Genomic DNA, 26631 nt, shown 5'->3' with positions numbered 1-26631 from the left:
GCGTGAGCCCTCCGTGCTGATCCGGGAGGTTTTCATCCATTGTTGCCGACTCAGCCTCAGTGCCCTTTGCTGCTCCCTCCCCAGATACCCCAGAAGCCCCCTGATGGGCCCGGGGTGCTGCGGGTGCAGCAGCACCTCACAGAAGGGAGGAAGATTCCTCCCTTCACTGAGGCGCCCGTGGTCTAGAGTCCACATCCCACATGACAACAAAGCAGACTTGGAGGGGAGGGGCCTCTTGTGCCGGACTTGAGCCTCAGAGACGTGAGGGAAGGGATGTGGAGCCTTGGCCCTCAAGGCTGAGAAGGAATTAGGTGGGCAGAAAGGGGCAGGCGTGCACAGGGCATTTCTGGCAGAGGAGAGGATGAGGATGCAGGCCTGGCTGTGTGGTGGGGGAGGGCTGCAAGATAACAGGTGTTGAGGATCTGAATGCTCAGCGTGCTGTCAGCGTTCTCCATGCTGGCTGCCTGATGGGAATCACCTGGGCCATGTTTAAAAACTACCTGGACCCTCCCCAAACCAGTAAATCTATTTCAGGGGGTGGGTCTGGGTGTCGGTAGTTTTTAAAAGCTTGGCCAGGCATGGGTATGCCTAGGTGGGGTTAAGCAACGCTGGGCATGTGTGAAGCTCTACACTCCCTCCAGAGTTCAGGTCAGTTCGAGGGGTTTTATCAGCAAGGTAAGGAGTGTCGACTTCAATGCGATGGGAATGGACAGGATCTGGTTTGCATTTTACGAAGAGCTCTGTGGCTGCCGCATGGAAAGCGGATGGAAACCCACAGTAACTTGGGCAGAGTGAGGAGGGAGCCTGGACAGAGGGCTTGTCTCTGATCTCTGATCGATAGTTGAAATCTGGAAATGCCGGCACCGGGGCCTTGGTTGGTTGGTGGGAAGAGGAGGAGAGGCCTGGAGGAAGGGGTTCACCAGAGTCCCAGAAGGCGACTGTGGCTCTACCAGGAAAAGAACCTCTCGACTTCCCTGCTTGTCCTATCCTGCATGAGGCAGATTTGTTAGATTCCATTTTATTTCCCGAGATAACTCTGTGGGTTCTGACTGGTGTGTCTTTAGAAGGAAGGTGGGTTTCTGGATCAGAGGACCCGCCTCTGTCTGTCGGTGCACTGTTCTGGGTGGAGAGCTCCAAACTCAGACTGTCCCGCTCCCGTGGGGTCCTCAGACACCTTCTTGCCCTGCCAGCCTGCCAACATCAGGTCGCCCTGGCTCCTCACTTTTTGGGCCTGGGTTGCCTTCCTCCTGCTCCCCAGCTTGGGCCTCGCGCTTCGCTCCTGGGGCCAGGACAGCAGCAGCGCTGGTTTGCTGGGCCGCTGCTTGGTGTGGAAATCGGGAACCCTGGTGGTGCTTGTGGGTTGTTCCAGCTCCGTCACGCTGGACGAGGTGTTTCACTTTTTAGGACTTTAAAGTAACTGTCTGCAAAGTAGTTTTGTTAGTTTTTGCCTCCCCAAACCCACCTGTGGATTGCACAGGCAAATGAAGTTAAGTACATATGCAAGTAAGTATCCTTGTGATAAGATTCATCAGTGGTTTCAGCTGCAGACAGCCTGATTCCTTTACCATGAAGGTCACCATTAGTGATTAGTTTCACCATTCCTTGATGGTCGTTGCCTGAGCCAGTATTTTATTAGGATTGTGAGATTATGATTTTCTTGATTTTATAATTTCTTCTTTATTAATAAACCAGTTTTTTCTGTAGCAAATAATTTTCACTTGTTTTTTTAGTTATTAGGTTATCCTGAAATACAGTTTATGCCAGAAAGAAAGGATAAATGCTGAGTTCTCTGCCTTTGGTGCTCAGTTTGCAGGGAAATGGGTTGGTGTCCTAGCAATGTCCAGTAATGTTTAGTGACTTTGTTCTCCCTATCTCATCTCTCTCCTTCCTGCTTTCCTTTCTTCCTCTCCATTTTTCTTTCTCTTTCAGTATTTAGTCATAGCTGTTAACAAGCATCATAATTCGATTAGTTGTAGTTAAATTATTCCATCCTTGACAAGCAGAAACCACTTCAGGCTGGTGCTCTTGTCCTTTTAACCCAATTGCTTGAATCTTTGATAATTTCCTTGTTTCTGATAAGGTAGGATTTTTGTAGGCTCACTGTATAGTTTCCCAGTCCATGCCCTAAAATTGGCCACTTTTCCAAAGAACTGCTTTGTTTTAGTGGGGAATGGCATTTAGAAACTATAATCTGGGGTTGAGGTGGCGGGGGGTGTTCCTCATTGCTGCTGGGTGGTCACTGCTTCCAGGCCTTCTCAGTGCACAGAAGTAGGAAATAGGTATATTTTAAAATAAGACAGTTGCAAGGTGGTTGCCAGAAGCGAGGGGAGAGTTTCTACTTGGGAGGATGGATGTAGGTGACGGTTGCACAACATGGTCACTGTACTTAAGGACCGTACACATGAACATGGTTAAATCAATTCTGCCTTGTGCATATTTTACCAGAGTAAATCTCTTACGGCAACAAAAAGATGGACAGAAATATATGAGCTTTACATGCGTATTTTTATATCAAACTGATTTTTAAATTGTAAGGCTTTTGGTGAATTTTTGGTTTTATATTGTCTATTTCTGTCTGTATTAACTCTTTTGGTCATGCTGTGTGGCCTGCGGGATCTTAGTTCTCTGACCAGGGATCAAACCCAGGCCCCCTGCATTGGGAAGCACTGGACCACCAAGGAAGTCCCTATATTTGTGTATTTTTAATTTCATACTTCAAATCTTGGTCAGAACTCCTTCTTTTTTTTTAATTTTTTTAACTAGTTGGAGGCTAATTACGTTACATCATTACAGTAGTTTTTGTTATACATTGAAATGAATTAGCCATGGATTTACATGTATCCCCCATCCCAGTCCCCCCTCCCACCTCCCTCTCCACCCGATCCCTCTGGGTCTTCCCAGTGCACCAGGCCCGAGCACTTGTCTCATGTACCCAACCTGGACTGGTTATCTGTTTCATCCTAGATAATATACATGTTTCAATGCTGTTCTCTTGAAACATCCCACCCTCGCCTTCTCCCAGAGTCCACAAGTCTGTTCTATGCATCTGAGTCTCTTTTTCTGTTTTGCATATAGAGTTATCGTTACCATCTTTCTAAAGTCCATATATATGTGTTAGTATACTGTAATGGTCTTTATCTTTCTGGCTTACTTCGCTCTGTATAATGGGCTCCAGTTTCATCCATCTCATTAGAACTGATTCAAATGAACTCTTTTTAATGGCTGAGTAATATTCCATGGTGTATATGTACCACAGCTTCCTCATCCATTCGTCTGCTGATGGGCATCTGGGTTGCTTCCATGTCCTGGCTATTATAAACAGTGCTGCGATGAACATTGGGGTGCACGTGTCTCTTTCAGATCTGGTTTCCTTGGTGTGTATGCCCAGAAGTGGGATTGCTGGGTCATATGGCAGTTCTATTTTCAGCTTTTTAAGAAATCTCCACACTGTTTTCCATAGTGGCTGTACTAGTTTGCATTCCCACCAACAGTGTAAGAGGGTTCCCTTTTTTCCACACCCTCTCCAGCATTTATTGCTTATAGACTTTTGGATAGCAGCCATCCTGACTGGCGTGTAATGGTACCTCATTGTGGTTTTGATTTGCATTTCTCTGATAATGAGTGATGTTGAGCATCTTTTCATGTGTTTGTTAACTCCTTCTATAATAATTCTGTGGTGATAATTGTGCCTGCTTCTAGCCTCTGCTCCGTTTTGGGGCCTGTACATCTGTACTTCAGAGTCTGAATCTTCCCACGGTCTTCTCTTTTGACACAGACTTTACTGCCAGGTCTCTCTGGCCCCTCTGGGGAAGCAGTTAGATCCACAGCGAGTGTGACTCCCTCATCCACTGCCGGAAGTGGTGACAGAGTGTATGCCCACCAGATGGTCCGCACAGACTGCCGGGAGCAGAAGCTCGATGCCTTCCTGCAGCCTGTGAGCAAGGCCCTGTCCGGTCAGCCCCAGGCTCTTGTCCCAGAGCAAGGGACAGATGCTTCTAGTAGCGGGACCAGGCAGCAGGATGAGGAGATGCTTGAACTCCCAGCTCCTGCTGAAGTGGCTGCCAGGAGTCAGGCCTTAGAGGACGACGCAACAGTGAGGACTGCAGACCTGGCCGAGGAGAGAGGGCCCTCTTCCAGCCCTGAGAACCCCAGGTATGATCTTGGGGGAAAGGCAGCTGGCCGCCTTTGTTCTTTGATGAAACTTCCTTCTAACTTGAACTGTCACAAACTCCTTGCACCTTCTCTCTGCCTGTTCACCGTTTCCCTCCAGTGGGATGGTCCACTGTCTGCCTTTGACCACGGCTTGAGAGTCACCCATCACAATGGGCTTTGAAATACCTTAAATGCCCATGATTCCAAACATTATTTGAAAACACATCAGAAAAAAATCAAATTTATCCTTAATAATGAATTTTAATAAAGCCTCAACAGCAGAGGTGGCTGGGAACAGGGACCTAAAATATCCGGAGGATTCTTGATCCTTCTCCAAGCTGTTGTCACTCCTTTGAGAAGAAGCAGAGTTTCTCAGTTTAAATTATGAAACTACCTCAAGCGCATGGGCTAGTGGTGGAGAGCTAGAGAGAGGGAGACGGGAACAGCCGAACCAATGACTGTCAATTTAATTTTTTTAATTGGAATATATTTGCTTTATAACTTTGTGTTAGTTTCTGCGGTACAACAATGTGAATCAGCTAATTGTGTACGTGTAACCCCCTCCCTCTTGGTCTCTATCCCCGTCCCACCCACCTGGGTCATGAGAGCGCTGAGCTGAGCTCCTTGTTCTATCTAGCAGCTTCCCACCAGCTATCTAGTTTACTCATGGTAATGTAGTTATGTCAGACCTTCCCTCCTCCTCTTCCTGTGTCCACACATCTGTTCTCTATGTCTGTGTCTCTGTTCTTGCCCTGTAAATAGGTTCATCTGTACTATTTTTCTAGAGTCCACGTATGTGCATTAATATACAATATTTGTTTTCCTCTGACTTCAGTCTGTATGATAGACTCTATGGCCATCCATATCTCTGCAAATGACCCAATTTCATTTCTTTTTATGGCTGAGTAGTATTCCCTGTGTATGTACACATACCACATCTTTATCTCTTTCTCTGTTCATGGTCGTTTAGGTTGTTTCTGTGTTTCAGCTATTGTAAGTAGTGCCGCAGTAAACATTGGGGTGCTTGCATCTTTTTGACTTACGGTTTTCTCAGCGTAGTAGGATTGCCGGGTCACATGGTGGTTCTGTGTTTTAAGAAACTTCCATACTGTTGTCCACAGTGGCTGGGCCAGTTTACATTCTCATCAACAGTTGAAAGTTCCCTTTTCTTCACACCCTCGCCAACATTTATTGTTCATAGATTTTTTAGTGATTGCCATTCTGACTGATGTGAGATGATACCTCACTGTAGTTTTGGTGTGCATTTTTCTAATAATTATGTTGAGCATCTTTCATGTGCTGCTTGGCCATCTGTATATTTTCTTTGGTGTTCAGTGTACACTCTGTGGGTGCTTTCAGGACATCTCACTGGAATTTGTAAGGTACGTATTCCTTACTCAGCGTGTGCAGGCAGTGTCCCTGGAGCTCTGGGTGAAGTCCTTTGCCCAAGGGCACGTGTCCACCTGGTGGCTGACCACCAAAACCCGAGCTCTAAATGCCCACTGGAACTTGGGCCTGTTACTTGACTCTGGTTTGCTCATTTCCAAGTCAGTCTAGCAAGACGACTTCTAAGGATTTGTTTCCAGAGAATAATAAAGGGTGCTAACACTTACTGAGCATCCGCCGTGTGCCAGATATTTGCATGCATTAGCTCAGTTCATGATCTTAACAGCCCTGCCGGAAAGTGTGACATTTCTGTTTATCACTTGGGAAGGTAGGTGACACTATGAGCCATTGACTGCACAGCAAAGAAATCTTTTTAAACCAGGAACCAGAGTGCATCACTCCTTGCTGAAAACCACTTGGAGTGAAACCAGCCTGGCCGCCCCAGCCCATCACCCTCCTCCCCTTCGTGGTGCTTTGGCCGAACTCATCCCTCAGCCCAGGAACTCTCCGACCTCTTGTCACCCAGGTCTCAACTCAGATGTCACCTCTCACCAGAGACCGTCTTTGTCCATTTAATCTAAAGTTCTTTCCTTCTCCCCTCAGTCTGTTACCTTGTTTTATCTTCATCACAGCGTCTGTTGCTACTTAAAACGATCTTTCTCCTGTTGCTGTTTGTGCCACTGGACAGCCAGCATGTGAAGGCAGGCGCCTTGTCATGGCTGAGTGAGGTTGGGGTTATGCGACAGTGATGGATGGAGGGGCAGCTGGAGGGTGGAGGGCTGAATGAATGAGATGTGGCGAGATCAGCACGTCTCACACTTGCTCAAGCCCCTGCAGGTCTCTGCGCTGAGCCATGTCCAGTGGCCCCTTGCTTGGGCCCCAGAGGTGTCTGAGAAGCAGTATCTGGGAGAACAGACTGATCTGACTGGCTCCTTTGTGGGGAGGTTTCCCCCCCCCCACATATGTGCAGATTTGGCACATAGAAGCTACTTCCTTCTCCAAAATGCAAGGCAAAATTGGACTGACTTTAAAAACTTTAAAGATAGTATTGATGATGTTCCTCATCTCCTTTGCAGAAAGAGGCCTCGGGAAGACTCTGATGTGGAAATGGTGGAGGATGCATCCCGAAAGGAGATGACAGCCGCTTGTACCCCCCGGAGAAGGATCATCAACCTCACCAGCGTTCTGAGTCTCCAGGAGGAGATCAACGAGCGGGGCCATGAGAGTACGTACGTGCCGAGGGCTGCCTGCACCTCCCGCGGCCGGAACTGCTCTGGTGAAGGTTTGGGAAATGCAGGAAGCATGCTTGTCCTGATGGTCTCTGCAGTGTGCTGAGCGAACCTTGCTTTCTTTACTAATCCATAGCGGTGTCAGCTTCAAGGTAATCGACACCTGGGAGAGAAGAGAAAAAGTGAGTCTCTGGTTTCAGCCAGAGCGAATCATACTCTTGTTAAATCAGAGAAGTCAGAGTAAAGTGGTCATTTCAAGCAGTGGTCCCCATCCTTTTCGGCACCAGGGACTGCTTTCATGGAAGACAGTATTTCCATGGACTAGGGGAGTGGGCAAGGGGGGGATTGTTTGAGGGTGATTCAAGTGCGTTACATTTATTGTGCACTTCATTTTTATTGTTATTACTTCAGCTCCACCTCAGATCATCAGGCATTGGGGACCCCTGATTTAAAGAATCTTCAGTTTGTTTCTATCTCAGCTAAAAGCAGTGTGCCCTGCCTGGGGTGTGCTGTGGCTGAGAGTACACAGATTCTGGAGGGCCCTGGTGTGTATCCAGGCAGCTACCACGTCTGCTGTCTGACCTTAGCTTTTCTGTGCTTAGTTGTTCCTTATCTGTAAAATGAGGTTAATTTTACCATTGAAGATTACTGGTGCTGGTTAGAGATAAAATGGAAGTGAAACATTTGGTACAGAGTAAGAAGTCAATAGCTATTTTTGTATCCTGAAGATAAAAATCATTATTATTTTCCTCAAATAGTTTTCAGAACGCCCAAGTATAGAGCTCCATTTGAGTCCCTGTTACTCTGAAATGATGATTATGGTTTTAGGAATGGAAGGAGGGCTCATCACCTCCTGGGGATAAATTGATGCAGGGACTGAGGTGTGTGACAGTGACTTGTCCCTGATAGAAGTCCTGACCCCACTCTGGGTCACAGTCATGCTCTGGGTGGGTCCGTCGTTGCTGGGCGGTGTTGCACCTGAGTCTGTGCAGTTGAGCCCTGTCCTTGCCATTTTTCATCTACTGCACATTTTTTATTAAACAAGTTACATTTTATAGCAATGTTGAAATGTATCTTAAAATAGGACAACCTGGACTAACTTTTAAATTAAATGAATGGCCAAGGAACAATTCAGGGCCTTTTCCACTGATCCTTAGCCTTCTAAACAGCTGTTCTGGCTCAGACACCCCTTCTCTCTTCTCTCAGTTACCACTCATTGGAATGAACTCAAGAGAGGCCTCAGTTTGCCTTTCCTAGCTAGTTCATCTTTGCACTCTGGGCCTTTGTCTGTCTGCATGTGGGGAAAGGCGTGGGGTCTGCTCCCTTGGGAAGGCTGCACACTTCCTGTGATTAGGGCCTTGCCAGCTGTATGTAGATGGTGCTGCCAACTGGCTTCTGATTTCTGTTTCTATGAAGATTTGTTCCTCTTGGCTTCTCTTCCCTCTGTTACTGGCTTTCAAGCTGGGAGCTTTTAAAATCATTTTTAAATAATGAAAGGAAGGTGGGCCATGACTTGATTTATTTAGCAGTCTCCCTCACAGTTGTTTTAATTGACAGACTCCCTCAGATTTGGAATTTACTGAGTTTTCTCTAAGAGTTTGTATTTCTCATGCAGAGCAGGCTATTTAAAAGTTATAATTTCAGTGAATTTCTGAATAGTTGCAAACTATTTTCGGTAAGGTATAAATCTAATCTATACCAAGTTTGGTTAGGTTTGGAGTCCATTGCTAAGGTGATGATGAATCAAAATGTTCTAAAATTGTATGTTCATGCATATTACCTCATTTAATTCTAGAATAGTCTTGTGAGGGAGGCAGAGCAGATGCTGTTATCTCTGTTTTAAAGATAAAGAAATGGAAGGTGGAGAGATTAGTTGGAACATCCCCTCAGTGCTGGCCTGGGTGCCTGCCTCGTGGAGGGGGGGGTTGTTGCTAGCCCAGCCTGCAGCAGGAGGGCTGGTCCAGGTCTTAGATGCAAAACTAGATCAGCTGCTTTAGATCACGTGGTGGGATGAGTAAGCCACGTGATCCCTGATCCCTCAGACTGAGGCTGTTTCCAGATGAGCAGGGCCGGGTTTTCCAGAGGAGTCCTGGTCTTGGTGTGGGGAGTAGGGCTGCCTTTTGGAGCCAGGAGAATACCGTTGAAGCTCCTACCACCTGCAGCATTCTGTAGCCAGCCAGAAATCTGTTCACCTCTGTGGGGCATCTGTTGCCTGCTCTGTGAACAGGTGCTCCTGTTACAGCCCTTACCTGCTGTTGTGATGAACACCTGAGACATCTGTTTATACAGCCCCAAGCAGTGAAGCTGGTTGAGTTAAATGCCTACAAGGATCTCTCTGAAGCTTGGATTTGGAGAAGTAGGCTAGAACCCGGCTGCACTCCCACAGAGCTATGCCCTGGCCCAGGAAAGACATCAGATGCTTTTGATCTTGGGTGGCCTGGGCCAGCTTGAAGCGAGGCTTGGATTCCCAGCCAGAGATTGAGGTTGGATCACAGCAGTGATGGTGTTAAATCCTAGCCACTAGACCAGTGGTCATTGACAAGGCCCTGGCCCTTTGGCTTTGCAGATAAAGAATTCCCACAGAGAAAGAAAGCAGTGAAACAAGTGAAGTATTTATTAAGAGGAAGAAGTTAAGTACAGGTGGGAAACACAGCTGTACTGACACTGAGGGGACTCAGACTGTCGCTGAGTCTCACCCTTGAGGCAGTTTGAGTTACTGTTACGGGGCATTTTTTCCTGTTTTTCTTTGGCCAGTCATTTTGATCTGCCTGCTTCAGAGCCCGTATTTGGTATATCTCATGTGTGCACACTCATCTGTCAGCCAAGATGGACTCCAGAGAAGAGGTGTAACTTAGCATCACTCCCCTTTTGCCCTCCAAGGAGCTTTCTATTCAGGAAGGTCTCCTTTGAGACTGAGAAAATGTGTGGTCTCTTATCTGGGGAGGGTCCAGCCTCCTCTCTCGATTGTCCTGCTATTGATATTTAGGAGTTTCTGTCCCCAGGGAATGAACTTCAGTTGCTCACCTTGGGTCAGGGGGCACATCTACCACCTGCCTCAAATCCTCCTTGAGAGACATAGACCCCAAGAAATTTTTATCAGGAAGATAGATAAAAGGTAAAACTTCTGTAGCGGTCGGGGTTTCGTACGTAGCAGAGCAGCTCCCTCGCTGCGATCTATTGAAAGTCAGCCCTCGACACAAGGGTTTGTATTTCTTTCTTTTTTTTTTTTAATATTATTTTTTTTTGAAAAAAAATTTAAAAAAAAAATAAAAACAACAAACAAACAAACAAAACTTCTGTAGCTTCTTCAGCTGGCCAGGGCCTCGTAAGACCCTATGTAATTGGGTTCATGAAGCTTTCTCCCTGTCTCCTTAAAGGGCCCCAGATTGCTCTTTCAGCAGGGTCTGCTGTGGGGAGTGACTGGAGTCCCTCCGTCACCACTGTTCTGTGATGTCCCAGAGAAAGCAAACTACTTAGAGAAGCAAGGACTAAAGACCAGTAAAAGACTGTTATAATCAGACTCAAGCAAGGGTAGGAATCTGGTTATACAAGGTCAGCATATCTTTGTTAATCTCAGGCTTAAAATTTAGTATCTTTCTCTGTTTCTAAAATGAAAGATCTGAAAAAAATAAATGAAAGATCTGAACCCGTTGGTCCCAGGCCTCCTTCTTGGACTGAAATGTCTTAGTTGCAGATTTGCAACAGTATGGAAAACAATGGTGAAAGTTGCTCAGTCGTGGCTAGCTCTTTGCAACCCCATGGACTATACAGTCCATGGAATTCTCCAGGCTAGAATACTCGGGTGGGTAGCCTTTCTCTTCTCCAGGGCATCTTCCCAACGCAGGGGTCGAACCCAGGTCTCCTGCATTGCTGGCGGATTCTTTACCACCAGAGAAGCCCACCAACAGAGCACTGGGCAAAACATGAATCAGGATGGCTGAGAAGAGAAAGTTTGTAGGAAATGTTGCTAAGGAAGGGGTTAGGAAAGAGACATTAGAATTTTCTTCAATTGGAAAATGAACAATTCTGACCCTGTACATTACTATTCTGAGTCTAGGGTCTCTGGTGGAAGACCATTTTCCCTCAGGAACTTGGTTAAAATTCCTTACGGGATGGACTTAGCTTGGGGTAAGCAAATCCAGCTTTCCATTAACTCAGTGGAAGAAGCATGAATTTGTGCAGTGCAAGCCAGAGAGTTGTCTGTTTATCCTGTGGATAAGGGAAAGAGGTATAGAGAAGCTAAGTCAATTAGTAGCTTCATCATAGCACCAGTCAGGCCATAATTGAATCACCCAGCGTGGGCAGAGAAGTTAAGTAAATTCCAAGAGCGAGAGTGAGAGCAGAGAAGACAGTAGTTATCCAAACCTACCAGAGCACATCAGTTATTCTGTAAATGGATTGGTGTACCAGAAGGCAAAAGGAAGATAGTAGCTTTTACTTAGCCTAGGGTCTAAGACATCTTTCTGTGCTTTTTGAATAAGAGGTTTAGGTCTTGGAGTGGCTTATTCATCTACCTGGAATTTTCAGGCTGTCTTGGGTCCTCTGGGTCCTATAGAGCCGTGCTTCCCAGCCTTTTTGGCACCAGGGACCAGTTTTGAGGAAGATGGTTTTTCCATGGACCGGGGTTGGGGGGCAGGGGATGGTTCAGGCGGGAATGTGAGCGATGGGGAGCAGCAGGACCTTTCCATTTTGGGAGAGCTAGTCGCCAGGGGTTCATTTTTCTAGGTCTTTAAAAGTACCCAATCTCCAGGGTAACTGGGATTGTCATCTGGAGAGGACTGCACTCTGTTGCCATATTCTTGTCTAGCCTTCTGGACCTGGCCTAGGTTTATAATGTATCTAAGGTGAGCCTGGGTTTCTGAGTCAGTTAGCATGTCCAGAGTAAGGAATGGCCTTCTGTATGTCATTTTGCAAGGGCTTAACTTAGTGGTAGTTTCAGGAGCTGCCCTGACCCTTAGGCAGGCTGTTGGCAGCAGGTGATAACTCGACTCCAACGTTTCCTGACAGTTTGCCCAAGGTTTTGTTTCGAGTACGATTATCCTGTTCCACTTTTCCTAAGGATTGAGGTCTTCAGGACGAATGGAGGTGGCACTTAATTCCCAAAGTCTGCAAAATCTGTTGTGTGATTTTTTCTATAAATGAAGGTTCATTGTCACTCTGAAGGTGATGGGGCAGTCTGAATCTAGGAATAATTTCCTTTAGGAGCACCTTAGCCACTTCAGTTACTTTCTCTGTTCTGTTAGGGAAGGCCTCCATCTATACAGTTAAAGTACCTGTAAAGACTAGTAAGTATTTGAAGCCCTGGAGAGAGGGCATCTGAGTGAAACCTGTTTGCAGTCCTCTCCTGGGTAAATCCCACATTGCTGGACTGGGCTGACGAGGGGGAGGCTTGACATTGCCTCCTGGATTATGGGTGGTGCAAAGGGCACAGGCTCAAGTTACTCTTTTAATTGTCTCCAGGAGCCCTTTCCCTGTAAAAACTTGGAAAACAACTGTAGGCATTGCATCCCTCCCCAGATGGAGAGAATCATGTAGCCCTTAGTAATTTTCCAGCGGTCGGAGGAAGGGATGAGCAGTTTCTGATCTGTGTGTCACCAGCCATCTGGTCCCTTCATTTCCCCCCCTGTTTCGTGCCTAGGTCTCTTCAGAATTCAGTACTCGGGTATAACATTAGAAGGGGTGAGGGATAGGATTAAAGCCGTTTTTGTTACGGACATCGGGGTCCTTTGCTGTCTTCCCAGTCAGCCCTGTCATTTCCTCAGAAAATTTGAGAAGTTCCCTTTTGGTGCCCGTGGCAATGAATGCCTGCTACATGTTTTGGTTTTTGAACCGCTTCTATGAGATGTAGAATCTCAGCCCCACATTTTACAGGGAAATTTCTTGCATTTAGAAGTTGCATTAGACTTGCATTAGAAGTCTTCTCTATTTCCAGATAGCTGTGTGGCATGTAAAATGAAGGCATATTTTGAGTCTCTGTATATGTCTATAATTTTTCCTTCCCTTGGAATTAAGGCTCACATTAGGGCAATTAGCTCAGCCTTTTGGGCTGAGGTGTTAGGTGGCAAAGATTGTGCTGCTTTAATACTATAATTGCTCACAATAGCATACCCTGCCCTCCTGACTCCATCTTTAACGAAACTGGTGTTAGCACTTCCTCAGTTTCTACAGGTCAGATCAGCAGGCACAGACCTGGTCAAGGGTTTTGAGGCAAGAATGTGTTAGCTCTGGGCTTTTGGTGGGCATTAAGGTAGTGGGGTTGAGTGTGTGGCAGATTTTGAGGGTTGGTTTTGGGGAGTCAAGGGGCAAAGCCTGGTACTTGATAAGGCACCCTTCTAGTTTGCCTGTTATCTCTAAAGTTGCTGGCACTTGTGAGGGGTCTGGATTTCAAGTGGCTGTCCAAAGATAAGCTTGTTAGGTTTTTCCACCAATAAACCAGTGGCTGCTACATCCTGGAGGCAGTCAGACCAAACTTGGGCCACAGAGTCTAGTTGCTTGAAAAAGTAGCCGTTAGGCTGAGGAACTTCCCCTGGCTTCTGTATAAGGACCCCCCAAGGCTGTCCCCTGCCTTTCAGCCGTGTACAAGATGGATGGCTTTTCCAAACTGAGGAGACCCAGAGCAAGGGCTCTGGTGAGGGCCTGCTTGATATTATTAAGAGACTTCTGTTCTCCATTCCAAAGTAACAGTTCCGTATCTGGGCCTTTAATGGCCTCATATAGGGGCTTAACCGTTAGTCCAAATCCTGGAATCCAAGTTCTACAAAATCCTGCCATGCTTCAAAAAAGATGGAGATGTTTCTTTGTCTTTGGAGTGCTTAGGCCTAATATAGTTTGTTTTCTATCTGGAGATAATTGTCTACTTCTGGAGTTTATAACATATCCCAGATATTTAACTTGCTGCTTTGTGCCTTTTTCTGAGAGACTCTAACCCCGGGCCCCAAGGAAATTAGGGACTTCCATGATATTTTGATCTGAAGCCTCCATGGAGGGACTCCATATTAAAATATTGTCCAAATACTGTGGAATGATCCCTTCTTTTAGGTGTGTCTCCCTTAGTTCCTTTCCTCGGGCCTGGGCAAGCAAGTGTGGGTTGTCCCGAAACCCCCGAGGCAATACTGTCTGTGTATATTGTTGCATTTGGTCTGAGTCAGGGTTAGCCCACCTGAAGGCAAACATACTGAGATGAGGGATGAACTGGGATGCCCCCCCCCCCCCCAAAAAAAAAGCCATCTTTGAGTCTAGCGCAGTAAGCTATTTGGCATCTCCAGGAATCTGGGCTAATACGTTACAAGGATTGGCCATAAGGGTCTGTATGGGACCACTGAATCTTTCACTGCTTTAGGGTCCTGTGCGGCACCGTGTTCCCCGTTCGGCTTAACAGCTGGCGGAAAAGAAGCGCAGTGCATGGAGGCTGGAGGGCACCAGGAGGCCCCGTCCTAAGAACCTGTCTGCACGGGGCTGCAAACCCTCCTTTGCTTCCAGCTGTGTAGAGTATTGTCTCCTGTTGGGAGAGGCAGTTTCTGGCCTAAGCTAATTCTTACATGTTGGGCATTTATGGCCCTTCCAGGGATTCCTTTGTCCCATACTGAAGGGTCTGCTCTTTGTAGAGTATGCCTGGGAATAGGACTTTGCTCTTCTGGCTGATGTTAGAGGCAAAATAAGGGGCTGCCTGTGTCCTCCTATCCGGAGTATGGCCCTGAGGAAACTCAGAAGGTCTCTCCCAAGGAGACGGGTGGGACACTCGGTACAACTAAAAAGGCATGCGAAATCAACTGCTGCTCAAGTTGGCAAGTGAGAGGCCCAGTAAAATAATGGATGCGAGACTTTCCCTCGACATCCATCACAATACAGCTTTTGAAGGAAAGAAGTTCAGCGTGAGGAATCAGGACAGGGTAAGTAGCTCCCTTATCAATTAAAAACTCGATTTTCTTATCTGTCATGTCAAGGACTACCTGGGGCTCCTTGAAGGAGATAGACGTCTCGTTGTGGGGGAGCCACCAGAATCCCCGGGCCGCCTCAGTCGTCCAGCACGGCCATCTCAAGAGCGGGAGCCCTGCTTCCCCTTCAGGGAGGAGTGAGCTCTGTCTTCCAGTGACTGGTTTGTTTGCAGGCTAGGCATGGCCCAGGGGGATCTTTCTGGCAATCTTGGGCCCAGTGCCCGTTGACTTGGATTTGTAGCATTTCCCTGTTGGTGTTACCTTCGGACAGAGAGTTGGACTTTCTTGGTGCCCTTGGGTTGTCCTGAGGTTACAAGGCGTGGGTGAGAGCAATGTCTGTCAGCTTTGCATGCGCTCTGCCTGCTTTCCTCATGTTGGGTTTCCTCTTCCTCCTCAGCTTGATCTCCATTATTAAACACCCCAAAGGCCACCCCTAAGAGTTGGGGCATGAGTGTTTGTGGGCCAGATTGTAACTTCTGGAGGTTCCACCTAGTGTGAGGGGCAGACTGGCTGATAAGGTTCTGTCCCAGTAGGGACTGACCTTCACAAGTGGCGGGATCTATGTTGGTGTATTTCCTAAAAGCCTCCACACACCACGTGTGAAAGAAGGATGGATTTTCTTTTTCTTCTTAGGTCATTTCTTTAACCTTTTCATAGTTAACTGACTTTTTGATACACTTTCTCATCCCTTCTAATGGACATTGGATAAATGCTTCTTGGTTTCTGTTCCTTCCCAGGAATTATAATTCCAAGGGGGTTCCTGATCTGGGACTGCGTCTCCACTCAGAGCATACTGTTTGGGTTGGTCTCCGGCAAACTGTTTAGTTCCCTCTGACCTGCTGTCCAGATTCTCTGTTCTTCCTCAAAAGTACAGTGAGTAGATAGGACTACTTGGACATCTTTCCAGTTAAATCATAGACCAGAGTGAGGACGTAAGACAGTTCAGCAAACTTACTAGGGTCTTCAGAAAATTGGCCCAGTTTCTGTTTATACTGGGCTATATCAGTTAAAGAGAAGGACACGTGCTCTGTCCCCCTTCCATTTGCCACTTCTCTGACAGGGCATACTTTTCCTAAGCCTGGGTGATAGGAAGCTCCATTGTAAGTTACCCCAGAGGGACTAGTCTCCCTTCTTTGGGGTAACAGAGGCTATGAAGGGACATAGGGAGGTGGAGTTTGGGATTGGTCAGAGGGAGCGAGAGAAGTAGGTGACTGAAAAAGTACAGATGCTGTTGTTAGGAGTGGGGGGAGCTAGATTTCCCCCCGAGAGATGGGAACTTACAAGGAGATCATATAAAATGTCAGGAGAGTCTTCTCGTTCCCCAGGTTTTTAGTATATGTGCTGCCTAAGCGAGCACATTCCCCAGGGTTTGAATTATGAGACCCTTTTAGGGCGAGATGTTGGTAAAGGACCATGAAAGCCTGAACATAGGGAATCTCATTCCACTTTTCCATCTTGTGGCAGTAAAGATCCAGTTGCAGAATGGTATTATAATTTAGAAACCTGTTTTCAAGGCATTTTTCTCCATTCCCCAATTTATACAAAGACCAGGCACTGTGACAGTAGAATTTGTTTTTCCTTTTTCTGTTGTTCAGTCCCTCAGTTGTGTCCGACTTTTTGCAACCCCACGGACTGCAGCACACGGGTTTCCCTGCCCTTCACCGTCTCCTGGAGTTTGCTGAAACTCATATCTGTTGAGTCGGTGATGGCATCCAACCATTTAATCCTCAGGAAAGTGCTCTCCTTTATTAGCCCTTCAATTTAAAAAAAAGGCCACTTCTTAACGATACACTCCAGAAGTGTTTCTCCTGGCTTGAAGGAGGATCCTCCCATGTTGAATAACCTGCAACCAAAAACAAGGGAGCACTCCTGGAATGGAGTGTGGCATCCTGGAAATGTTTACCAGGAGGCATTAACCTGAAGGGGTTTGGGGTGCCCCTGAAATTCTCTTCAAACCTGATGGGACTTCATATGTCCTCTTCACTCTCTGGTTGGTTTCTGGCCCCCAAGATACCCTGCTCAGGGCACCCAACCCAGCACAGCCAGAGAAGGGCTTTTGAACCAGTGTAGACAGGTTGCCAGCACTTCCCTCAGGGATCTGTTGTTTATAGAGCTTCTGTCCTACGATAAGTCCTCCTATGCTGGAGTGTATTCCCTGAGGCTGAGCATCTACAAAGTTTGTATTATAATTTGGGCTTCTGGGCTCTCTGTAGCAGTGTGGAGGCTGCCACGCCTAGAGTGAAGGGGGCCCAGTAGGTGTAAAGGGGAATCCTTGGAGAAGTTGGAGCTGGCTGCTATGGAAGATGGCATGGGGTTCAAGACTTGAGGGCCAGGAAGTGGAGAAATTCTCAATAGTAAATTTCTGGACATTGAGGTGAGAGACTAGACCGCTGAAGAATCGCAAATCTTTTGTCCTATCTTCCTGGCAGCTAAGATAGAACTGGGGGGACTTCCTGGTGGTCCAGTGGCTAAGACTTTGCGCCTCCGGTGCAAGGGGGCCCAGGTTCGATCCCTGGTCAGGGAACTAGATCTAAAATGCCACAACTGAAAGTTCTCACATGCTATAACTAAGCAGCCAAACAGATAAACAAATACCTATAGTAAAGGAAAAAAAGAATTGGGAATCGTTTGATTTTGTCTGACGCACATAGCACTGAATTAGGCAGTGGCAGGGATGCAGTTTAGGAATGATATCTAGGAAATCTTTCCATAAAAGGATGTAGAGAAAAAAAGTAAGAAATAGACCTTGTTGTTCAAGTAAAGTGGGAAAGAATACCTTAGTGGAGGTTTCTGTACGGGAAAGTTAGAGAGTGAGAGAGAGACCCCCTGGGCTCCTGCGTGGTCAGAAATTGCGTTTCTGCCGTGTCCCGAAGGACAGCATCAGCTGTCACCCAAACATTTGAATCTGCACAACCTGCGAAATTCTGCCATCCCCAGGGTTGCAGGGAGCCATAATGCCGTGAGTGGACAGACATTATGGCCTGTGGGTTTTGAAAGTGAAGGGGATAGTGAGAGAAAGAAAGCAAGAGTAAAAGCCACAGCTGGGCAAACTCCATGGTTTATCTTGACTTCTTGAATTCCCGAGTTTCAGCACCAAATACGATCTGGGTGGCCTCGGCCTGCAGCTGCCTAGAGCCAGGCTTCGGTTCCCTGGCCAGAGATTGAGCTTGGCTCACAGCAGGGGGAGCACCAGTTGCTCGCCACTGGACCAGTGGTCAGTACTGGCACTTCAGCTTTGCAGATGAGGGATTCCCACAAAGATGGAAAGCAGTGAAACAAGTGAAGTATTTATTCGGAGGAAAAAGTACAGTCTGTGTGGATAGACACTTGGGCAGACTCAGAGTTACTGAGGCGTGCCCTTGTGGCAGTTGAATTACTTTTAAAAAAAAATTATTTATTTGGCTGCACCAGGTTTTAGCTGTGTGCGGCATTCAGACTCTTAGTTGGGACATGTGTAATCTAGTTCCCTGACCAGGGAATGAACCTGGGTCCCCTGCATTGGAAGCAGGGAGTCTTAGCCACTGGACCAACAGGGAAGTCCAGTTGAATTACTTTTATGGGGCATTTCTTCTCGTTTCCTTGGCCAGTCATTTTGATTTACCTGGTTTAGAGTCCAAATTTAGTTTATATCTCACTACCCTCCCGTATGTAGGTATGCATCTCTTAGCCAAAATGGATTCCACCAAAGAGGACTATGGGTAGTGAGCATCAGTCGGCATCTCTCCCCTTTTTGACCTCCAAGGAGCCTTTCTGTGCGTGTATAATTGGGGAGGTCTCTTGGGTTCAAGAATGAGGAATATGTGGTCTCTTATCTTCTATCTGGGCAGGCCCTGCCTCCTCTCTGAGCTTTCTTGCTATTCTTGTTTTGAAGTTTCAGTCCCCAGGGAATAAGTCTCCTATCCTTTTACCCTGTGGGAGCCCATCTACTTCCTGCCTCACTTTCCTTTAGCGACATTTTTAGTTGCATTTATTTGTGTAATTATTTCATTATGGTGCCAGGCAGAGTGCCCGGCTTGGGGACTCAGGAGATCTTTATTGAAGGAGTGATTGGGAAGAGCCACCTCAGAGGGGGAACCCTGGAATCTGTAATCTGAAGGCATGTCAGGGTTGAATACTCCATCAGACAACCCTCTTGAGTCTGGATTTATCCATTCCTCGTGAATACACTTTCAAGCAACAAGTGAGGTTAATTTCTGGCCCAGCATCCAGCCACCTGTTCCGTGGAATTAGGCTCATCCTGGATTAGTAACAGCCAAGTTACTTATTGCCAGTCACACAATTTTGATCCATTAATTAAGGAGGATGAGGAATGTCGTAAGTTATTTGCTAACACTTAAATCAGAAATTGGGCTTACCATTTTATCTACAGCTTTATTTTCTTGGTCTTTGGTGAACAGTCCTGGGTCTTAATGTATATACTCTTCTATGTTTATCACCAGATGACAGGTTCTTTTGGTTCAATAAGTCAGCTCAGATGTCTCCTCTGTACAAAGTATGCTGTGTCCCTGAGGCAAAAACCCACTGAATAAGTTCAAACCCTTGACTTAAAGGAGTCCATGCTGTTGTGGGGGGTGTTTGGTAAATTGCCGGCTGCGACATAAGGTCGAATGAGAGACATTCTGGGACAGAGACAGAAGGCCACGTCAACCAGGATGACAGGGTGACATTTCCCTGGCAGGGCTGCTGGATCTACTGAGGCAGGGCCAGAGGCCCTGGCCCCCGGGGGCTGCGGGCATGTGAGAGCTTGCTCCCAGAGGGGCTCTAAGGAGCCGGAGGACTGCTCGCCCTTCCTCTGGGCACCTTCACTCGCTAGTGCTCAGATATATGTGCTCAAGATGTAGGGTGCCCTTGTGAACGTGGATGTGTGGTTTGGCTTTGAAGCACAGAGGATTTGGTCCCATCTTGGTGCTGGTAGAGTGATAGGAGATGCCTGCAGACCCCCAGTGCTGTGGGCGTAACTAGGGAGGAGCCCGGCCTGTCTTCCTTGCCGACCTCCTGCCTGAGTAGAGCCCCGCCTCCCTGCCCCCGGCCAGGCTGCGCTTCGGTAGCTGTGGATGCGTCAGAGCTTCCATGAAAAATGTGTATGGAAAAATCTCTGGTCCTTTTTTAGTGGATTACACTGCTTCTCTTTTCTCCAGTGCCTCATTATTCAAGATTATTTGATGTTCTCCAGCTTTTAAAATAATTATTTTCCACCTACGCAAAACATCCTGTAGAGACATTGAGTTTCCAGTGGGAACAGAGGGGAACACTTATTTTAAAATTAGGAAAATAAGCCTCTTTTGGGGAGGGGGAGCAGAGAGTGTTGCAGAACTTATGTAACGGTGCAGGAACTCACATGTGGTGCCTGAGTTTAAAAACAAAAATGTGATGTCGCGGCTTACTGCTGTCCCTAGACGCTTGCCCTGTTGTCTCCAACCTCTCTCCTCCGTTCCCCTTTGTAGTGGTGGGGCTTTTACTTCCTTCATTAAATGTATATTTATGAACTCACATGCATAAGCACTCAGATAAGTTAGCAGAATCAAAATTGTGCTTATAAAACATAAGTAGGAGCTATTGGAGAAAACATGGACAACACCGCTGTTTAAGGAAACACCGGTGTTTAACACCACTGCTTAAAGAAGCAACACCCATGTGCTACTTGCCTATCCCAGCCTCTCCTTCCTCTCTTAGGGTAACTGTGACCTTACATTTTGTGATTATTATTTCCTTTCTTTTATTAGAATTTTACCACCCATGTTTGTAGCCCTACGAAACTTATTGTTGTGCAGATTTTAGACTTTATATAGAGGGAAATATACTTTTTTTTTCTGCACTGTATGTAAACATGCACACACATTTCTAAAATTCATCCATCTTGCTATACTCTGGTTTGCTTTTTCTGTTTGTGATAGATTCCACTTTCTGATTCTGCCCTGTGTTTAATCATTCACTCTGCAGTGGAAGAACATGTGGGGGACTTCAGGGGCCCCACCTCTGCCTCTCAGCCCCCAGCCCCTTTCCTAGACTTGAGTAGATCATGAGCTCGGCGCACTGGCCGGCAAGCTCTGTGTAGGGTAGACACACCACCCGGCTGGCTCCTAAATGTGACCGTTTGTCTTCCAGACGGGTCGCTAAGTGTGTGGTCCCTCCAACAGTGTAGACAGCTGCTTTGCTTCAGTGTTTCTCCAGCTTTTGATATTGTCGACTTTTTACTGGTTTCTTGTTAGTGAAATGGTGTCTAATGGTAGTTTTCATTTGCACTTCGGTCATTGATAAAGTTGACTAAGTATTTCCTTTTGGTAAGTGCCTGTTTCTAGCTTTCTGCCCACGTTTCTGTTGGGTTTTGGTCTTTTCTGATTTTAAGAGTGTTTTATGTAATGTAAACATTAATCAGTTATCTGAGAACATCTTCCTTCAGTTTAGGGTTCATGGGGTATATATTTTTTTTATGAATGCTTGTGTGTGTGTGCACACGTGTGTGTGCGTGTTAGTTGCTCTGTCATGTCCGAATCTTTGTGATCCCATGGACTGTAGCCCACCGGGCTCCTCTCTCTATGAAATTGCTCCTGGCAAGAATACTGGAATGGGTTGCCATTTCCTTCTCCAGTAATGAACGCTCCCCCCATATATATTTATTTATTTATTTTTTAATTAAAGCAATTTTATATTGGAGTATAGTTAACAATGTTGTGTTAGTTTCAGGTGTAGAGCAAAACAATTTACATTCCCACTAAAGTGTGGGAGGGTTCCTTTTTCTCCACACCCTCGCCAGTATTTATTGTTGGTAGACTTTTTGATGGCTGTTTTGCCTGGTGTGAGGCAATAGCTCATTATAGTTTGATTTGTATTTCTAAGCGATACACATCCATATATATGGGTATCTACCTACCTGTCTCCTTGGGTGTGTGTATATATGGATACACATACCTCCTTTTTCAAATAGGTTATCACAGAGCATTGAGCAGAGTGTCCTTTGTGCTCTGAGGTAGGTCCCTGTTGGTTGGTTGGTTTATATACAGCAGTGTGTACATGTCAGTCCCAGACTCTCAGTCTGTCCTCCCCCCGTCCTTCCCCTTGGCACCCGTAAGTTTGTTCCCTCAGTTTGTAAGTCCGTTTTGTAAATAAGTTTATATCATCTTTTTAGATTCTGAATATAAATTATATCATATGATATTTGTTTTTCTCCGTCTGACTTAGTATGCTCATTTCCAGGTCCATTCTTATCCCTGCGAATGGCATTATTTCATTCTTTTTAATGGCTGAGTAGTATTCTGTTGTCTCTGTGTGTGTATACCACATTTGTGCCCATTCATCTGTCGATGTTTAGGTTGCTTCCATGTCTTGGATGTTGTAAACAGTGCTGTAGAAAGCATTATGATGCATGAATCCTTCTGAACCATGTTTTTCTCTGGATATATGCCCAGGAGTGGGATTACTTGATCATATGTTGGCTCTATTTTTAATTTCTTAAGTAACCTCTTTTAGTTTCTTAAGGACTTCCCTGTAGCTCAGCTGGTAAAGAATCCATCTGCAACGCAGGAGACCCTGGTGCAGTTCCTGGGTCGGGAAGATCTGCAGAAGGGACAGGCTGCCCACTCCAGTATTCCTGGGCTTCCCTGGTGGCTCAGCTGGTACAGAATCCGCCTGCAATGCAGGAGACCTGGGTTCGATCCCTGGGTTGGGAAGATCCCCTGGAGAAGGGGATGGCTATCCACTCCAATATTCTGGCCTGGAGAATTTCATGGACTGTATAGTCACGGGGCTGCAAAGAGTTGGACACGACTAAGCAACTTTCACTTTCAAGGAACCTGCATACTGTTCTCCATAGTGGCTATGCCACTTTGCATTCCCACCAAAGTGTAGGAGGGTCCTTTTTGTCCACACCCTCTCCATCGTTTATGGTTTGTAGACTTGATGATTACCATTTTGACTGGTGTGAGGCAATAGCTCATTATAGTTTTGATTTGCGTTTCTAATAATTAGTGATCTTGAATGTCTTTTCATGTGCCTCTTGGCCATCTGTATGTCTTCTTTGGAGAAATATCTATTTAGGTCTTCTGCCCACTTTTTTGACTGGGGATTTGGGTTTTTGATACTGACTTGCATGAGCTGTTAATTTTGGAGATTAATCTGTTGTTGGTCACATCATTTGCAAATATTTTCTCCTGTAGTTTGTCTGTTTTGCTTATGGTTTCCTTTGCTTTGCAAAAACTTTTGAGTTTAATTAAGTCCCACTTGTTTATTTTTGTTTTTATTTCTGTTACTCTAGGAGATGGGTCGAAATACACGTTGCTCTGATTTATGTCAGAGTGTTTGCGTATGTTTTCCTTTAAGAGTATTATATAGTATCCTGTCTTTAAGGTTTTTAACCCATTTTAAATTTATTTTAGCATATGTTAAATAATGTTCTAACTTCAATTTTTTTTACATGTAGCTCTCTAGTTTTCCCAGGACTGTTTATTGAAGAGACTGTCTTTTTTCTCTGTTGTGTAGTCTTGCCTCTTTTGTCTCAGATTAATTGTTCATAGGTACATGGGTTTATTTCTGGGCTTTCTCTCCTGTTCCATTGATCTATATTTTTATTTTTGTGCCAATACCATATTGTTTTGATGACTGTAGTTTTATAGTATAGTCTGAAGCAGCTCCATTTTTCTTTTTCAAGATTGCTTTGGCTATTCGAGATCTTTTGTGTCTCCATACAAATTTTAAGATTTTTTTGTTGTTGTTCTAGTTCTATGAAAATGCCATTGGTAATTTGGTAGGGATTGCATTGATTCTCTAGATTACCTTGGGTAGGATAGTCATTTTTACAGTATTGATTCTTCCAATCCAGGAATATGGTATGTCTTTCTGTTTGTCATCTTTGATTTCTTTCATTAGTATCTTACAGTTTTTGGAGTACAGGTTTTTGCCTCCTTAGGTTTATTCCTAGGTTTTTATTTTTTTATTTTTTTTGGTGCAGTGGTAAATGGGATTGTTTTAATTTCTCTTTCTGATTTTTTGTTGTTAATGTAAAGAAATGCAGCAGATTTTGGGGTGTTTATTTTGTATTCTCCAGCTTGACTGAATTCATTGATGAGCTCTGGTAGTTTTGTGGTAGCATCTTTAGGATTTTCTATGTGTAGTATCATGTCACCTGTAAACAATGGCCGTTTTACTGTTTCTTTTCCAAGTGGTGAGAGTAAACATCCTTGTCTTGTTCCTGACCTTAGAGGAAATGTTTTCAGCTTTTCACTGTTGAGAACATTGTTAGTAGTTTTGTCATATATGTCCTTTATTATGTTGAGGTATAGACCCTCTATGCCTACTTTCTGGAGAGTTTTTTATTATAAATGGGTGTTGAATTTTGTCAGAACCATTTCTGCGTCTATTTAGGTGTTTTTTAAAAAAACGACTTATTTTTGTCTGTAATGTGTCTTCGTTGCTGTGTGTGGGCTTTCTCTAGTTGCAGCAGGTTGCAGCTGCTCTTCATTGAGGTACACGGGCTTCTCATTGCAGTGGCTCCTCTTGTTGCAGAACGTGGGCTGTAGGCACACTGGCTTCAGTAGCTGCGGTTCATGGGCTCAGCCATTGCAGCTCTTGGGCTCTTGTGGCACACAGGCTTAGTTGCTTCTGAGCATGTGGGATCTTCCTGGACAAGGGATTGAACCTGTGTACCCTGCATTGGCAGGCGGATTTTAAACCACTGAACCACTAGGGAAGTCCTGATTATATGATTTTTATTCTCCTATTTGTTGATGTGTATCACACTGATTTATTTGCAAATACTGAAAATCCTTGCTTCCCTGGGGCAAATCCCACTTAATCATGGTGTATGGGTTTCTCTGGCAGCTCAAACAGTAAAGAATCTGGCCACAGTGGAGGAGACTGGGATTCGATCCCTGGGTCAAGAAGATCTCCAGGAAAAAGGAATGACTACCTACTAAGTTATTCTTGCTTAGAGAATTCAATGGGCAGAGAGGAGCCTGGTGGGCTACAGTCCATGGGGTCATGAAGAGTTGGACAGGACTGAGTGACTAGAGAGAGAGAGAGAGAGATGGTTCTTTTAATGTATTGTTGGATTCTGTTTGCTACTATTTTCTGGATGACTTCTGCATTTATGTTCACTGGTGATACTGGTCAGTACTTTTCTTTTTTTGTGGTATCTTTGTCTGGTTTTGGTATCATAATGATGGTGTTTGGGGGTGTTTCTTCCTCTGCAAATTTTTGGGGAGAGTTTCAGAAGGCTAGGTGTTAACTCTTCTCCAAAAGTTTGATAGAATTTACTAGTGAAGAATTCACCATTCATGTGATCCTGGACATTTGTTGGGAGCTTTTTAATCACAGTTTCAATTTCAGTACTTGTGACTGGTCTGTTCATATTTTCTGTTTCTTCTTGGTTCAGTCTTAGGAGATTGTACCTTTCTCAGAATTTGTCCATTTCTTCTAGGTTGTCCATTTTATTTGCATATAGTTGCTGCAAGTAGTCTGCTCTGATCCTTTGTATTTCTGTGATGTCTGTAAGTTTTTAATTTTTTAAAGAATTATTTACTTATTTATTTTTCACGAGATGGGGTTTTCGTTGCTGCACGCAGGCTTTCTCTGGTTGTGGTGGCTTCTCGCGTTGCAGAGCACAGGCTCTAGGCTTGCAGGCTTCAGTAGCTGCAGCACGCGGGCTCAGTAGGCGCCGCACACAGGTGCAGCCGCTGTGGTGCGCAGGCTTACTTGCCCGAGGCTTGTGGGATCTTCCCAGACCAGATGTTGATCCCCTGTGCCCTGCATTGGTAGGTGGTTTCCTAACCACTGGACTGCCAGAGAAGTCCCTCCATTGTATCTTTCCTTTTTCGTTTCTAATTTTATTGATTTAAACCCTCTCTCTTTTTCTGGATGAGTCTGGCTAAAGGTTTATCAGTTTTGTTAATTTTTTCAAAGAATCAGCTTTTAGCTTCATTGATTTTTTCCATTTCTTCTCTATTTCATTTATTTCTGCTCTGATTTTTATGATTTCTTTCTTTTCACTAACTATAGATTTTGTTTGTTCTTTCTTTAGTTGCTTTAGGTTTAACGTTATGTTGTTTATTTGATATTTTTCTTCTTTCCTGAAGTAAGATTGTATTGCAGTAACCTTCTGTCTTAGAACTGCTTTTGCTGTGTCCCATCAGTTTTGAATCACCATATTTTCATTGTCATTTGTCTCTAGATATTTTTTGATTTCCTCTTTGATTTCTTCATTGATCCATTGATTGTTTAGTAGCATATTACTTAGCCTCCATATATTTATGTTTTTTACAGGTTTTTTTATCTTGTGGTTGATTTCTAATTTAATAGCATTGTCAACTTAAAAAAATGCAGAACATGAGAGTTGCAAGTTAAGTTATTTTTGGGCCAAATGAAGAGTATAACCTCGGAGACAGCATTTCAGGTAGTTATGAGAAACTGCTCCAAATAGGTAGGGGAGGAAGCTCAATATATATGTGACTTTGGTGAATGGGGATTGCATGCAGTCAGTCACATATTTCTGCAGAAGGTCTTGTGAGGGTTACTGTTAGTCACGAGGAGCAGACGTCACCATGAAGGAATTTAGTGCTTTTCTAGATAATGAGGAGATGCAAGAACTGGACTCATAAAATCAGCTCCTGAAAATGCCTAATTATCTGAAGACCTGTTCTGCCCGTTTTTCTAGAGAACAGAGTGTCTCATTGCTGATCCTCCATCCTGAACTCCCTTCCAGGGGTGTTGAAGGTCAGCAGCACATGATTTAATCCTTGAAGAGGCAGATGGCAAGTGCCCATAGCAAGTGCTGTTTTGTAGTTGACAGGGCCCCTTCATGGTAATAAATTCGTTCCATGGTGCTAGGAAGGTGCATTCCTAGATGGTGAAGATTTTGATGATAGACCACTCAGTGTGGTCTTATGAACAGTAATTAAAGATCTCTGGACCACCCAACTTCTAGTCTTTTTTGGTCCAAG

General features: G+C 45.2%; 1 protein-coding gene across 2 annotated transcripts in view; it reads left to right on the top strand.

Moving 5' to 3' along the window:
• Window positions 1–26631, top strand: part of MLH1 (mutL homolog 1) — an 82298-nt gene that overhangs the window by 19642 nt on the left and 36025 nt on the right. The window contains exons 12-13 of one of the 2 annotated variants that reach the window (XM_070455389.1): window positions 3776–4152; window positions 6615–6820. In XM_070455389.1, the coding sequence (XP_070311490.1) occupies window positions 3776–4152; window positions 6615–6820 (583 nt within the window). The remainder of the gene's footprint in view (window positions 1–3775; window positions 4153–6614; window positions 6821–26631) is intronic. The other variant, XM_070455390.1, reaches the window with a different exon arrangement.

The sequence above is a fragment of the Odocoileus virginianus genome, chromosome 26, assembly GCF_023699985.2.
Source record: "Odocoileus virginianus isolate 20LAN1187 ecotype Illinois chromosome 26, Ovbor_1.2, whole genome shotgun sequence".
Lineage (NCBI taxonomy): Eukaryota > Metazoa > Chordata > Mammalia > Artiodactyla > Cervidae > Odocoileus > Odocoileus virginianus.
This window is presented reverse-complemented; position numbering and strand designations above follow the sequence as displayed.